At 52.3% G+C, this 15223-nt stretch overlaps 1 protein-coding gene and 1 long non-coding RNA gene across 2 annotated transcripts; one reads left to right on the forward strand and one right to left on the reverse strand.

Moving 5' to 3' along the window:
- Positions 1-2435: 2435 nt before the first annotated feature.
- BTG2 (BTG anti-proliferation factor 2) lies at positions 2436-6639 on the forward strand. Its single transcript, XM_060644158.3, has 2 exons — positions 2436-2723; positions 3993-6639. Exons 1-2 carry the CDS (start codon positions 2570-2572, stop codon positions 4325-4327), a joined length of 489 nt encoding a protein of 162 aa, XP_060500141.1. The 5' UTR covers positions 2436-2569; the 3' UTR covers positions 4328-6639.
- A 26-nt stretch (positions 6640-6665) lies between these two features.
- LOC132686405 (uncharacterized) lies at positions 6666-14683 on the reverse strand. The gene is made up of 3 exons (XR_009613647.3): positions 14527-14683; positions 10183-10322; positions 6666-6761 (listed from the first exon to the last, which is right to left on the reverse strand). It is a non-coding gene; the product is annotated as an uncharacterized LOC132686405 (long non-coding RNA).
- Positions 14684-15223: the final 540 nt, after the last annotated feature.

Raw genomic sequence — 15223 nt, forward strand, 5'->3', positions numbered from 1 at the left:
CTCTCTAGATGTTTGTTGCAGCAGAGGTGATCCTGTTTCCATCCCCAGCCCTGTTTTCTGTAACACAGCGTTTCCCTCTCACCGAGCAGAGGTGAGGGTTTCATTGGGCCCCATCCAGCTTCGGGGAGGAGCTGGCGAGGGGGCCATCTAAAGAGATGTGCTCTAGTGCGTCCTCACGGGCCACATGAAGCATTGGAGTAGAATATTTGAAATCTAAACTGCCCTGGACAAATGTAGGACAAATGAGTATAGTAACCTGTTTTCAAGCAGCCTGCAGACGGTTGTTGAGATAAGATGTCAACCTCTAAAAATACCCCTAATAACACCAAACCACAGATTATGAGTGCCACATAAATGGTATGGGTAACATTAATTCTGTAGTGCGGGAATGGTCGGTGCGGGTTTTGAGAGTGGGAGACCAAGCTTCAACCGGGCCTTCGGGAGTGTGGGGGTTTGGGAGAGGTGAGGAGGAGGCAGCGAGGTGTCCAGGGGAGAATGGCATGAGCCACAGTGCAGCAGAGCCCGGCACATTCAGGCATACCTGGAACGGGGGCTATGTTACAGGGCAGGGCTGGGGATCACGGGCAAAATGTTGGGGGCTCTGGGCTGCAGAGCCTGATGCTTAGAGAACAGCAAGGAGGATGAGCCTAGAGCACAAAGTGGCAGAAACCTAAAAAGGTGGGTGGGGCCAAATTCCGAAAGATCTTAATATTAGGCAAAGGAGTCCAGACGAATGGGGGTGGAGGGTGCCTGAGAATGATCTGAGCTAAGGAGCAAGCGAGTGCAGACCTGTTGGAATGCAGCCCTACTAACAGCAGGAAGGGTCATTTGGGGATGGCGTTTGACAAGTCTACTGCAATCATCTAGATATGAAGAAGCAACTGGTCTTGGGGCCAGATCTGAGGAGCCAAGTACAAGAAGTCAGAAGTGAGTGTGAGTTTTCAGGGCGGAGTGCCTGGGGAAGGGAAGGCATCTCTGGCAGACATGGACATCAGGAAGGGAGCTGGAAAAGACCGTGGGCTTAGACTGACACTGAGCTGGTGGCTGGACACCCACGGGGCAGGAGAGAGCAGGTGGGGGGAGCAGCAGGATGAAAGGACACCAGGACAGACTATGCAGATTCGAAAGTCAGTTGTGAAAAAGTAAGCAGAGTGGACGACATGAATAGGGTTTCTGTGAGGAAGGCAAGTGGAGAGAACAGGGAGAGGAGGGAGGGGCCACAGAGAGGGAACAGGGGCAAGAAGGGGTCCAGGGCGGACACAGCAGGGGAAGGAGGCTGAGAAGCCTGGTGCCAGGTGCCCCTGAAAAGGAGGAGAAACTGCTTCCTGAGGTGGTCAGCAGGGCCCAGAGTCCAAGGAAAGTAAGAATTTACAGAGGCCACTGGGTTTGACTCATCTAACAAATATATATGGGGCACCCACGTATGCCAGACTCCGGGATGTGGGTTCGAAGTTCTCTGTCCATCTAGTGGACATCTGCCCAGCGCCTGTGACGGGGCCAGGTCCTGACGGTCCTGCATGTGGATCTCCCACACTGAGGCTGGGTTCTTTCCTGCAAGAGCCCATGTTTACAAAAGCTTCAATCCACAAGGAGGAAGGACATGAGGGAGGGCTGGGGGAAGAGGGGAGGAGGAGGAAAAGGGAGTGGCCAGGAAAATGTGTGCAGTTGAGAGCAGACCACTTATTCAAAAATTTTGGCATTCAAAGGAAGGCGAGACTAGAAAAATAACTTGCGGGGACAGAAAAGTCTTGCAACACTGCTCCCACCCTTCCCCCTCAAACAGGTAAGACTTGGATGCTAGCAGGCAAGAGAAAAGGCATCGGTGTAGAGGAAGGGCAGAACATGTTTGGGGGAGACGGGATTATTGCCTAAGTAAATACAAGACTTGGTCCACATTTCCGAAGAGCCGAGAGAAACCTATTTAACAAACAGGGCAAAGCGGTTAAAAAGTGACAAAGCGTCCGAGTGATTCGTTCTGACCGTGGGCGTTGGAAAATGTGGGAGCCAGAAAAGGGGCCGCGTGGGAGAGAGAGGTGTTATCAGCGGAGGCTTCTTGGAGGAGGTGGCCGGTGACCTAAATCTGGAAGGACCGGCGGAGAGGAGAGGAGGTCCAGGCATCCTGGCCGCGAACTGGACGCAGCACTCCTCCGCCCAGAGGCTTCGGCCCCTCCCCGGCTCCCCTTTTCTCCCGGCGCCTCCCTCGGCCCGCAAGCCCGGCTCAGGTTCCCAGCACTGACGTCAGCGGGCGATGACCTCAGCGCAGGGGAGGTGGCGGGGGCGGCGGCGGGGGCGGGGGCAGGGGCTAGCGGCCTCGCGGCCCCGGGAGCGCGCGGGGCGGGGCCGGGCGGGCGTCAGGCCACGCCCCCATCCGCTGGCAGTAGCCAATGGGCGCCGGCGCGGGCTCCCCCGCCTCTCGGAATACTATGAAAGGCGCGTCCCGGGTAAAGTCCCCGCAGAGCCCTAGCAGCGGCCGAGCGCACGGAGGAAGCTTGAGAAGCGGCACGTCCCACCGGACACTTGCCTCTCGCTGCTCCCCGCCGCTGCCACCGCCTCCTGAGCCGAGCAAGACATGAGCCAGGCCCGCTGGACCGGGAAGAGAACAGACATGCTTCCGGAGATCGCCGCCGCCGTGGGCTTCCTCTCCAGCCTCCTGAGGACCCGGGGCTGCGTGAGCGAGCAGAGACTAAAGGTTTTCAGCGGCGCTCTCCAGGAGGCACTAACAGGTGAGCACACGCCGAGGATCCTGGCGTCCGTCGACCCCTGCCGCTGGGGCTCGGCTCCCCTTCCTGCCTTGGTCGTTTCCCTCTGCTCCCAGAGCAGGGCTCCGCTCACGAGCAGCTCCGGGACTCGGTTTCCTCCAGCCCCCGGGGCAACCCGCAGTCCCCGCAGTCCCCTGGGTCTGCGCTCGGGTCTCGGTCCGTGTCCGCTCCGGTAGGGTGCGTTCGAAGGCGCAGACCCTGGCCCTGGAGTGTGAGCCGAGTCGCGGCTTTTGCCCCGGGAGAGGAGGCACCTGCGGGCCTGAGCGCGAGCTCGTTGCCCTTACTGAGACTCTCCAGGGCGCCACGGACGACCCAGCCCGGCCAGCCAAGGGGTCATTATGGGAGAAGAAGGCGCAGTTGAGCCTTCTTAACAACTTGGGAGTCTCGGCCGTGGTTCTTCCGACAGTGCGGGGCTGCGCTGTGCCCGGGCCGATCGTTGATTCGTTCGAAGTTGGAATCCCGGCCCCCTTTGTATGCTTGGCCCCCCGAGCCATCTGCCACCCATTACGGTCCCGAGAAAGCCTTGTAGGTCGTAACTGCGCTCTGCTGGCTTGTGTGTTGGGGGCGGGGGCGGTGTGAAAAGGGCGGTGGACAAGAGATAACCAGCCGCTGCCAGACTTACCTCCCAGCTGTTTTCCAGCCGGTTGGCCGACGGTGTTGGGCAGCGATAGCCATCTCCAAACGTGCCCACACAGATCCTGCCTTCTGAGGAGCAACATATGTTTCATCAAAACCAACCCGATTTAGACTCCCTTAGCCACTGCTCAGGGGCTCTGGCTTTTGAAGGAGGCAGAGGGAGCCTCTAGGGCTCAGAGTGGGGGACACAATGAGTCGCTGTGGATCTGACAATGGTGGCAGCCTTCCTGGCCTCCAACTTCAGCCAGTAGGTCTCCAGCGGCCCTGTCTGGACATGCCCTCCCCAGTCTCACCCCTCCTCCTTAAACTGGGGTGTGCCAAAAGCACTGGCTACTTGGGACTGCCTCAGAGCTATGGGACTCCCTCCCAACACACACACATCCTCCTCCTAGTGGGGGGGGGGGGGGGTTCCAGATTCCATACAATTATCTCTGCTACAGCGACAGGAGGGTCTCAGGGAGGTCCTGGAACTCATGAGAAACTACATTGCTTACTTAAAATCTCTGGGTTCCTGCCTCTCCTCCTGTCCCTTCATCCCCTTCCCCCACAGCCCAGCTGCTCTAACCAGGGCATCTCCCTCTTGTTCCGTCTCCACAGAGCACTACAAACACCACTGGTTTCCTGAGAAGCCGTCCAAGGGCTCCGGCTACCGCTGCATCCGTATCAACCACAAGATGGACCCCATCATCAGCAAGGTGGCCAGCCAGATCGGACTCAGCCAGCCCCAGCTGCACCAGCTGCTGCCCAGTGAGCTGACCCTGTGGGTGGACCCCTACGAGGTGTCCTACCGCATTGGGGAGGATGGCTCCATCTGCGTCCTGTACGAGGAGGCCCCGGTGGCAGCCTCCTATGGGCTCCTCACCTGCAAGAACCAAATGATGCTGGGCCGGAGCAGCCCCTCGAAGAACTACGTGATGGCGGTCTCCAGTTAGATCCCCCGCCAGCCCCACCAGGCACTCTACTGTACTCGTTCTGTCGTGACAACAGGCCGCTGCATACCTCAACCTGGGGAACTGTATTTTAAATGAAGAGCTATTTATATATATATATATATAAATATATTATTTTTTTTAAGAAAAGGGGAGAAAAAAAAAACCAAAAGATTTTTTTTAAAGAAAAATCCTTAAAGGGAGCTGCTTGGAAGTGGCCTCCCCAGGTGCCTTTGGAGAGAACTGTTGTGCGCTTGAGTCCGGGAACCAGCGTGTCTGCCTACGGGAGGGGGGAGTACGGAAGGGGGGGGGGGCGCTGGCTTGAGGTGAGGTGGGAGAAGCTTGGCTGGCACCCCAAGAAGATGGGGGAGGGAGCAAGCAAGGTTAGCAACTGTGAAAGAGAGGTCAGGATCTGCCTTGCGGGGAGAAGAGGGGCTGAGCTCAAACCTCTCCCTCTCCGGAACGGGACACCTGTATCCCCTGGCCCCTCTCTTACTCAGGGGCATTCAAGCCTGGACTTAAGTTATACTATGTTGCCTAATCGTCTTTCATGTTTCTGATGAGATCCAGGGCAGAGAGTGAAAAGTCCTCTCCTGATTGCTTCTGCCCTAAGCAGCTTTTCTTGAAATCATGACTTGTTTCTGATTCTATGCTCAGGGGCCTGGTAGATGTTGCTTCCCAGCCAGGAAACAAAAGCTTTTTGTTTTGTGGGGGTCGGGGGAGTAAGGCAGGAGTTAGAGGTTATCGGGGTTGGGGCCGAAGGGAACTCTGCACGAAACCTTTGCTTTGCTGTGTGCTGCTCTGTGTGTGAGTATATGTGGTGATTAAGTTGGGGGTGATTTGCAATGGAATTTTGGGACCCAAAGAGTATCCACTGGGGATGTGTTTTTTTGTTTTGTTTTTGTTTGTTTGTTTTTTGGGGTTTTTTGGCCAAAACCCTTCTTTCTGGAATCACAGGAACGTCCTGATGCTGCTGCTGCTGCCACTATCCCTTCAAGAGTTGGCTCAAAAGCTACAGGGAACTCTAGGTTCTTTACTACTGCCTTCTTTTTAAAAGCACAACACTCCTCCCTGACTCTCCCGTTCTTCTCCCCTTCTGGTTGGGTCACAGAGCTACCCAGTTTTCCAGAACAAGAGCTCTCGACTCATTGTGCAATATGGCCTCCTGGGTCCCAGGAGAGTCTGAAGGAGACCCAGCTCTCAGAACCTCCTGGTGCCCCGGAGGGCTTCGGGAACTATCCCTCCGTCCTCGGGACTCTGGCTGGCTGGTCGGCCTCGCAGGTGTTCCTTGGCCGAATGGGAGAACTCCCCGACTTCTGCAGGACTACTTGGTATTCTTGTAGGGCTGACACTAAAAGCCAAAATCCTGGGCATTATTTTCTCCCTGGTGCTCAGAGCACCTGTGGGGAAGTTGCTGTCTCTCAGTACAACCCAGATTTGTCTGTAGACTTGTGCAATATTTACCGTGCTGGGTCGGAGCCAGTGGAAATCTATACTGGGAAGAAATCGCCTTCCTTCGGTTTTTCAGTGACATTAGTGAGGGGGTCCTCAGAAGGCCTTGAGTTTCCCAAACTCAAAATCACTTTAGAAGGACGTAGCTAGAGCGTCCGGTCTACCTGGCTACCCTCCTGTCCAGCCCACCAGGCTGTCGCCCCTTAGTGAGGAAACTTTCTTCCCTGCCCGAGGGTCCCCCACTCCACAGCCCGTCCCCTTCCCTGAATTTCTTAACCACTCACTTCTGATTCAAAGGTGCTATTTACCAAACACTGTCCCTACCCAGTCCTGCCAGTCCTGCCTTCTTTTCAACTCTAGACTCCAAGCTGCCTTCCCAGACCCTGCTTCCAGCCTTTATTGCTTTAAAGCTAACTTCAGACCCACAGACCCAAGAGCTCATTTTCTGGCCTGTGGGTTGAGACAAAGCTGTGAATCACTCACTGGATGTGGCATTGTTGCATCCTGTCCGCAAACAGATCCCTGCCTTTTTAAAAAAGAAGCAGCCTCATGGTCTCCTGCTTAATCTTTTCTCTCTTCTCTCTCTCTCTTTCTTTCTTATTTTTTTTTTTTTTTTAATGTTCACTTTAAAAAACAGCAAAACACCCAGAGCTGGACTGTTGAGCAGGCCTGTCTCTCCTATTAGGTAAAAAGAAATAATAGTAGCACGTTGGTAAGCTATTCTGACAGAAAAGACAAAGGTTACTAATTGTATAATAGTGTTTTTATATGGAAGAATGTACAGCTTTATGGACAAATGTACGCGCTTCTTTTTTCTTTCTTTTTTTTTTTTTGGTTACTTTAATAAAAATGTAGCAGATGAAGCCGTGTGGTGTAGAGAAGCCAACATCCTCAACTCACTAAGCGTTTTCTTCCGATGCAAATCCTTTCTTGGTGTCTCATGGTATTTCTCTTCAGTTACACTCAGAAGACCTATAGCAGGTGGCTGGTGTAAAAGAAAAATCTTATTATGTGACAGAGAGCCAAGAAGTACTCCTTACCTCATTCCTTAGTGCGCATTCTCACTTCCCCGTGAAAATGCTGGACGGGACGGGGTTCTAGACTGAGCACTCTTTAGCCGGGTCTCACGCATCCTGCCCTCGCTAGGCCTCAGCTGTGTTCCCTTGTTTGTTTGTTCAGCAAGCATGTACCGTCAGTCAGTGCGAGGCATGGAACACATGACAAATGATTAAGGCTCACAGCCTGAGTCTCAGACTGAGATGGTGAGAAGGGGGCACGGAACCCCTTACCACGCCGGGGCAGAATTGTTGGAAAGTTCCTGGCACAGGCTCTCTTGTCATCTCTGGGACTGCCATTGGGTACCCACCATTTTTTTTTTTTTTTAAGTTTATTTTTGAGAGAGAGACAGAGTGCGAGCAGGGGAGGGGTAGAGAGAGGGAGACACAGAATCCGAAGCAGGCTCCAGACTCTGAGCTGTCAGCCCAGAGCCCGACGCGGGGCTCCACCTCGCCAGCCGCGAGATCATGACTTGAGCCCAAATCAAGAAATCGGACCTTTGACGAAGCCACCCAGGTGCCCCAGTACCCTCCATTCTTATTAGACAAGAGCAGTTGGGCCTCAGGATCTGGGCCCTGGAACTGAATGTATAATGGACAGCCAAGGCTACCAGTCAGCTAAAGAGCAGCTGCTCCCAACAGCAAAGATTTGAGAGCCAAAGGTTACCAATTTATTACTCCCTTTGTATGGATAGGATATATGTGAGGAAATAAGAACAGTCTTTATCATCCCCGACTCTTGGGTTCGGTCCATGAGGTTTTGACACAGGCTTCCGCACCCCACCCCCCACCTGCTGTCTCAGCAATTTCCGCTGAGGTCACAAGTACATCACTGACCTGGGCTAGTTTTTTTCTTGGCCAGAGGTGGGCTGCACTTAAACCACATTTTAAGCACATTGATTCGTGAACAGAACCACCCCTCACCAAGGTACACGCTTCATTTCATGCCTCCATGACCCTCATGAACAAACATGCGGTTTGACCCGGGCGTCCTAGGTGGTCGGTAGGCCAGAGAGGCTGTGTGTGGTGCGTTTGGGAGGGTAGCGGAGGCCGGAAATGGGGCTGCGGGAAGCCGGCTCATCTGTATCACAAACAGAATTAGTTACAGGGACACTTGTGTCAAGAGGTCATTTGAAGGAATGGCCCCGTTTTCATTTGTAGCTTCTAGCACAAACGTCCTAGGCACTCATTTGTAAGGACCCGCCTTTTGGGATGTAAGGATGGAGTTAGGGTTGAATTTTTGCCCTTCCTGGCGTGCTATTCTTACCAGCACCTACCTTCTTCTTTCCTAAGAGGCTCCACTCATTGTTTTTCATATTGTTTAGTAAAAAGCCTGAAAGGGAGGGTTATCGGAGGCCAAGGGGACATCATCACCCACCTCTGTCTCCGAGCGGGGGAGACGGCCGCATAGCAGATTGATTTGGGGATTGTTCTCGGCTCCTGGTAGAAAAACGGTCCCTCAATTTACATGGGAGTGTTCTGTGTTGCTTACTTTAGATCTGGCCAATTTCAGTAGCGGTGGGGACTACCCCTTGGCCAGCTGGGGGTACAGGGGCTGTAGGCAGGAACAGTTTGAGTAGCAGCTGGTGGTTTTCACGTGTCCCGGGACCGGGCATTGGGTGGTTGGTCCATTCTGCTCCCAGCTTCACTTGGTACACTGCGCCAGCCAAGGAGACCTGGGCTCCGTCAGCTATTTCTGGATGATAACACGCTGTCCAGAGAGTGTAGACGTGGCCTGGGAGCTACAGATTAAGAGCCCATCCCAGTTCCTGATAAGGAGGTTTGGGTGGGGGACACCTTGATGTTTCAACCAGCAAGCCCAGGGGGAAGAAACGCTCCTCTGTGAGTCTGACATCGGCCCCATAGTGGCCTTCCGGGAGCACAGATAGCGAGGACTCCTGGCTTCCAGGCCAGTACTGGCACTGAGGCCCAGCAAAGCAGGACGCAGAAGTTCTGGGCTGGGAGGGAGAATATATGGGTTGTAGCCCAGGTCCTTCCTAACCAGCTGTGGGAGTTTGGCCAAGCCCCTCAATTTTCCTGTCTCAGAAATGAGGGAGTTGGATGAAATGACCTCTGTTCCTTTCTTCAGCTTTTGATTCTAAATCATCTCCATTATCCTGGCAGTCACTGGAGGGCAAATTAGGACAATTATTATCATTATCTTCAATTAGTTGAACTGGAAGGTCATTTAGGTTGGGAAGTGAAGTAAATAGTCTTCCCTTGCTTGAGTCCGACTCCTGCTGGGTAAAGTTTCCATTTCCAAGCCCAGTGGGGCAGGGCTGCAAACAGGTTAGCAGCTCAGGCAGGCCCTGGAGTTAGGCTGCCTGGGGGTCTGATCTCCTCTCTCCCACCTACTTCCTGTGTGCAATCTGGAACAAGTTACTTCAACCAGGCCTCATTTCCCCATTTGTAAAATGGGACTAAGAATACAACCCATCTTGGAGCACCTGCGTGGCTCACTCAGTTAAGCTCTGACTCTTGATTTCAGCTCAGGTCAGGAGCTCATGGTTTGTGAGATCACGCCCCGAATTGGGCTCTGCAGCTGACAGCATGGAGCCTGCTCGGGATTCATTCTCTCTCTCTCTCTTTCTCTCTCTCTCTGTCTCTCTCTCTCTCACACACGCACAATAAATAAATTAATTAAAAAAAAAAAAGAATAGAACCCATTTGAAAATGTTAAGGAGGTTGAAATGAGATCTAAACCACTTGGCATAGTGCTTTGCATATTTAAGTATGCAACAAATGAAAATTCTAGTTTTAAGTAGAAGCTAATCTGAATTGGTCCTGAGCTGAATAAGGACACTGACATTCTGGTAACTGGGAGGAAACCATTATTTAAGTATTAGTCCCACTAGTGCCTCCGAGAATGGCCGCAGCGAAGAACATCCAAGCAGCCTTCGGCCTCCCCATTGAAAGATGATTTTCAATCCTTTGCTTGAAAGTCTTTACAGTCCAGGGGCACCTGGCTGGCTCAGTCAGTAGAGCATATGACTCTTGATCTCAGAGTCATGAGTTCAAGCCCCGTGTTGGGTGTGGAGCCTACTTAAAATCAAATCAAAACAAAACCAAGAAAAATTCTTCACAGTCCAAAGAGCCCTTCCCGGCATCACCTAGCCTGTAGTAGGTACTCTGTAGGTACCTGCAGAATGAATGAATGCACTCATGTCTGATCTTGGCCATTCTGGCTGAAATGTACCATGTGCCCGCCAGACATCCGATCTCATTGGCTGGAGGGGAGCTTTGACCTCTTGGCTCCATGGTCTGCTTGTAAATTAATACCAAACTGGGCTATGTGCCCATTCATAGGCAGAGTGGGTGGGGAACGGATTTTCCAATACCAACCTTGCTTACCTCCTTCCCGCCCACCTGTGGAATCATGCGGAATCACGTTCTCCCTTCCAGGAAGAGAGAGAAACGGGGAAGCGGGGAAGGGCAAGCCTGGTGAGTTCTGGAGAGTTCTGGCTTTCTCTCTGCACCACTCCTTTGCAGAGCTGGTATGAAAAACATTTGAACTCAGTTTAAGAGGCTACCAGGGCCCTGGATAATGATCTTGTACAAACAAGCCTTGCCCAGATGTGTTGCCTGTCCTTCCCCCGGCTTCGAGGGGGGCCCCGTTCCCTGGGCGCCCACCGGCTCCAAGTCATTTTGCTCCCAGCTGAAGTGGGTCTACTAGTCCCCACCCCTGTTCCCATAAGCAAGGGCAGGCCTTATTCACCCCTTGTCCAGCAGACCCGACAGGCTTCCCAGGGCACATCAGATAAGAGGAGGTTATAGCCAGGCAGGTTGGGGCTCCTTTATTTACCAGCACCAGCAGGGAGGGGCCGTTTAGAGTTCGGTGAGCACCAGAGGAGCCAAGGTAGGGCCAGGCTGTCAGTGAAGAAGGACAGCCACACAGAGGCTGTGGTGAACTTGGGGAGTGAGCTCAGGCTTTGTCTGAAAAAGACCCTGTTCCTTAGTGCCAGTCCGCTGTCCTCCTGGGAGACCAGTGATATCAGATACTGTGATTTTTTCAAGAGAAACCTGAAATATAGACTTTTATTTCACATCTCCCTAAATTCTAACGACGGCCACTAATTTTTTTTTTAAGGGGTAAACTGCTTTTAAGTACTTATTTGCATAGGCTTCCAGTTTGTGACTTACGATGCGCCTTGGACCACCTGGAAACGGGGGTGTAGGGTTTTCTGACCCCACCCCCATACTTGGAGTGAGGCTCTGCATTGAGGACATCAATGGCACACTGTCACCACGGCTGGGATCTCTCGAAGGCACATCCCAGTATGTTCCCGACAGGACAGCGAGCACGCTTGGGGCCTGTGCTTCCCCTCCAAGGATTATACTAGAGGCAACTTGCCCACCCTCAACCGGTGCCCATTAACTCATGCCTGGGACTGCAGCCTCTGGGCCTTTGCTCAATGCTCTGCCCCCTCCTGCCTACCCACTTTTGTCTGGTTAACTCTGGTCTCTCAAGATTCAGACCTTCTCTTCCAGCTTTGCAGTGACACTGTTCCTTCCCACGTTACTCAGTCTTTTCTTCTGTCCTAGTCCTTATAACCCCGATTTTTTTTTTTTAAACAAGGATTTTGTTTTTAAGTTTATTTTGAGAGTGACGGCAGGGAGAGAATCCCAATCAGGCTCTGCACTGTCAGCACAGAGCCCGACGCAGGGCTCAAACCCACAAACCATGAGATCATGATGGGAGCTGAAATCAAGAGTCAGATGCTCAACTAACTGAGCCGCCCAGGCACCCCCTTATAACGCTGAATTTACAGTAGAATGTAAGCCAGGGACTTTACCTGAGCAGTGTTTGGTGTTGAATAGGTGTTAGTGAATATTGGCCGAACAGATGGGTCTCAAAGTTGCCAAGAGTAGAGGCTAATAGATGAAAGGAATTTAGGTAAGGAGTAGAAGAAAAAAAAATCAAGTTCATTCAGGGTTTGCCAGTGAGGGGTCCCAGCTCAGAAGAGCTAACCTGTGACTGCACCTTTTTTTTTTCTTTTTAAAGCTACTTATTCATTTTGAGAGAGAGAGAGAGAGAGAGAGAGAGAACAAGCAGGGGAAGGGCAGAGAGAAAGGGAGCTGTCAGTGCGGAGCCTGACCGAGCCCGACACGGACTCGAACCCACAACCCGTGAGATCATGACCCATGAGATCATGACCTCAGCCAAAATCAAGAGTCTGACGTTTAACTGACTGAGCCACCCAGGTGCCCCTGTGATTGCACCTTCTTAAGAAAACAGTCCTTTGAATCTTACAGGCTGTTAGGTCTTTAAGCACCTGCTATTGAAACGTAAATGTTACTTAGAGAGGGGTGGACACATTTTAAATCATAATGTGGGGGAACCTTAGTTATCAATTAACTCCCTAAATGGGTTTACCCAGACGGTAATCACACCTGGAGAGAAGGCTGGGCTACGTGTGCGGAAGGAATTCTGACCAAGGTAGCTGGAGAGAGAAAATAGACTCTCTGTCTGTGATCCTGTCCACAGAAATCCTTCCCAATGTCGACTCTGGAGGTCAGCGGCCTGGTGGTAGAAACATCCATGGGCTTAGGAGTTGGGAAGTAGGAGCCCTAGCTTCGGGTCTGACAATAACTAGTACCAGATTCGTCTCTGACATCTTAGACTAGTCCCTCCTCCCTCCTGAGCCTCAGTTTTCTCAACCATAAAATGAGCCACTTGTGCTAAATCACCTCTCACCATTCTATTTCCATTTCCATACAGGACAGGGGAAATCCCTGATTCTTCTTTTCCATTTAGGCCAGTGCATAGCCCTGGTCCTGCTCCATCGTATGGAAATAACACACAACAGCCTTCTATCTGCCTCCCTACCCAGGCTGGCCAGCAGCCTGGGCAACCACAAACTTCGTTTTCATCATATTCCTTTCCCGCTGCCTCTCCTGGCCATTCTGAATGTCTAAGATGGGAATACAAGGCGCTCCCGAACTTTCCAACCCCAGACTCCCTGTGCAATGGCCTAACCGTGCCAGGATATCCCACCTTCACAACTCTCTCCTGTTCACTTGTCCTTGCCGTCATGACCACATCTGCAAGACTCCCTACTCTGCCAATTATCACGGCCCCAAACCACTTGTCAAAGTATTTTGACATGCTTTCTTCTAGGACACGAGCACCTACTGGGTGCCGAACACCAATGTGGCCAGGCACTCTGCCTGCTGCCTTACACACAGCCTCTCTCGCACGATCTCCATGACCACACTCTGAGAGATGGTCGCCTCAAGCTCATAGATGAAGGAGGCAAAGCACCAGTGACTGGAGGGGGAGGTGGTGGAAACAGATTTAAAATCTGGACGTGTCTGTCTCCAGAGTCCACGCTTTTTCCTTCCCCTGTTGCCTCCTCAGGATGCCTTCCCTGAATAATTCCGCTTGCGTTCTTTAAAAACATTCTGACCTCAAGGCTTTTCAATGTTTGTACATATGGTTTAAAACTGCTTACCCCCTCATACTACATTCCTTATTCCAGCGCCTCTTAAATGATGTATACACATCATTTATCACTGTTTACGTGTTCATAACAAACACAGTCAGCACGTCTTCACGCGTCACTTTTGGTCGATGTCTGGAGGCTCTGCAAGCTCGCGTCCCCTCTCCCACGATTACCACACACGCCTCCATAGAAGGATCCCTTGCCTTCTGTTTTTTACACCCTCATGTGCTGCCCACGACTTGGCGTGCGACAGTCTGACGCGAGTACCCTGGCTGTTGAATGAAAAGCTATGGTTGAGTAAACTGTGGTGTACCCGCAAGAGGCTGTGGGGCAAGTGCCCTCCTCTCATGGCCCCCTTCCAATCTTCCCACTCCAGACCCAGAAAGGAAAGTGCCCTATCAGGGGGTTTCCTAAGAGGGGGTGAGGGAGCCCTGTGGGCTGCTGCTGCTACATACATACAAAGTTTCCAGCACATGGTTTATGCACCCCCAGACATGCTCTTGGGCGGATGCTGATGGTAGGGTGTCATTGACTCTCCTCAGTCAAGTCTGTTCCACCCAGAACCACAACCACTTGAAGTACTAAACGACAAGTAAGCAGATGTGGATGTAGATCTAGATAAATAAGTTTGGAAATAAATGGAGACTTCTCTTTGGAATAGACTTTGACATAACATGGGCGGCTACCTTGGTTAAGGATTCTGTCTTCACTCCTGGACATTGGGTTTAAATTTACATCGTCTAGGGGCGCCTGGGTGGCTCAGTCGGTTAAGCGTCGGGTTCTTGATCTTGGCTCAGGTCATGATCTCCTGGTTTGTGAGATCGCTGTGAGATCTGACAGCGCAGAGCCTGCTTGGGATTCTCTCTCTCCCTCTCTCTCTCTGCCCCCGCCCCGCTCACAGGTGCAAGCTCTCTCTCTTGCTCTCTCTCAAAATAAATAAATAAACTTAAAGAAGTAAATAAATTAGTAAGTTTACTTGCTCCAAAGAGGATCAGACTCTCTGGCTGAGAATGAGGAGGGCCACAGAAGGGAGGAGAGGGGCAGAGGGAAAGCCCTCTGAGCAGTCTTTACGGGTATTTGTGCCCTTGTGCTAGGAAAGCTGGCGCAGGAAGGGATGATCCCTTTACTGGAGGCCCGGAGGGAGGGTGCCAGGGATGGTGCATTTGAGCAACTCAGCGACTAGGTCTCAGCAGCTGGCGGGGGGCCAAGAGAAATGCGATTAAGCCCCGGGCGCCCACCCACAGCTCCTCACCAGCCTAATTCCTCCTGCAAACCCTTTCTTCTTTCCTGCGGGTCCCCTTGCCAGCTGCCCTCTCCTCCAGGTGTTTCCTGTGCGCTCTTTGTTTGCTGGCTGGGTGGCTGCAGGCGGGAGAGGAGTCTGTTTTGGCCTCCTGTTAGCCAATGGCAGCGGGCCTAGGGGGGGCCGGGCGCTCCTGTATCTGGGGAGAACCGACCGCAAGCGGCAGCTTCCTCCCAACACCTGCCTTTCTGAGAGTCTGTAAACAGTGACAGGCCCAGGAAGGCTTCCTCGGCAGAGCAGGGCAGGGACTTCTGTTGGGTCAGAACAAAGGGGGTCATTGCACAAATGAAATGTCCAGAAGCTCTCCACCCCAGAGGACGGGTCAAGGCCTACAATGTGGGTCACCCCAGGAACCTCAGGGCAAAGGCCCCGTTGCCCTGGACTCTAATTCCTACAGGTAAGAGGCAGAGTTGAGCTCAAACCCAGGACTGGCTGAATAAACAGAGGAGAAACAACAAGAAAAATGAAGGCAAAACTGGACCCAGGACTTCTAATTCTTCCTGTCACCCAGTGACACCCAGGTCACCAGTGTCCTGGTCTTCTGGATTCGAGGGACTTCTACACCAAGCCCCAGTTCACAGTGCAGATAGTTAGTCAAAAAATATTCTTATATTTTTTGGAGTGGAATCTCACTCCTACACATTTTTTT

Source organism: Panthera onca, chromosome F1 (assembly GCF_046562875.1).
Source record: "Panthera onca isolate mPanOnc1 chromosome F1, mPanOnc1 haplotype 2, whole genome shotgun sequence".
Lineage (NCBI taxonomy): Eukaryota > Metazoa > Chordata > Mammalia > Carnivora > Felidae > Panthera > Panthera onca.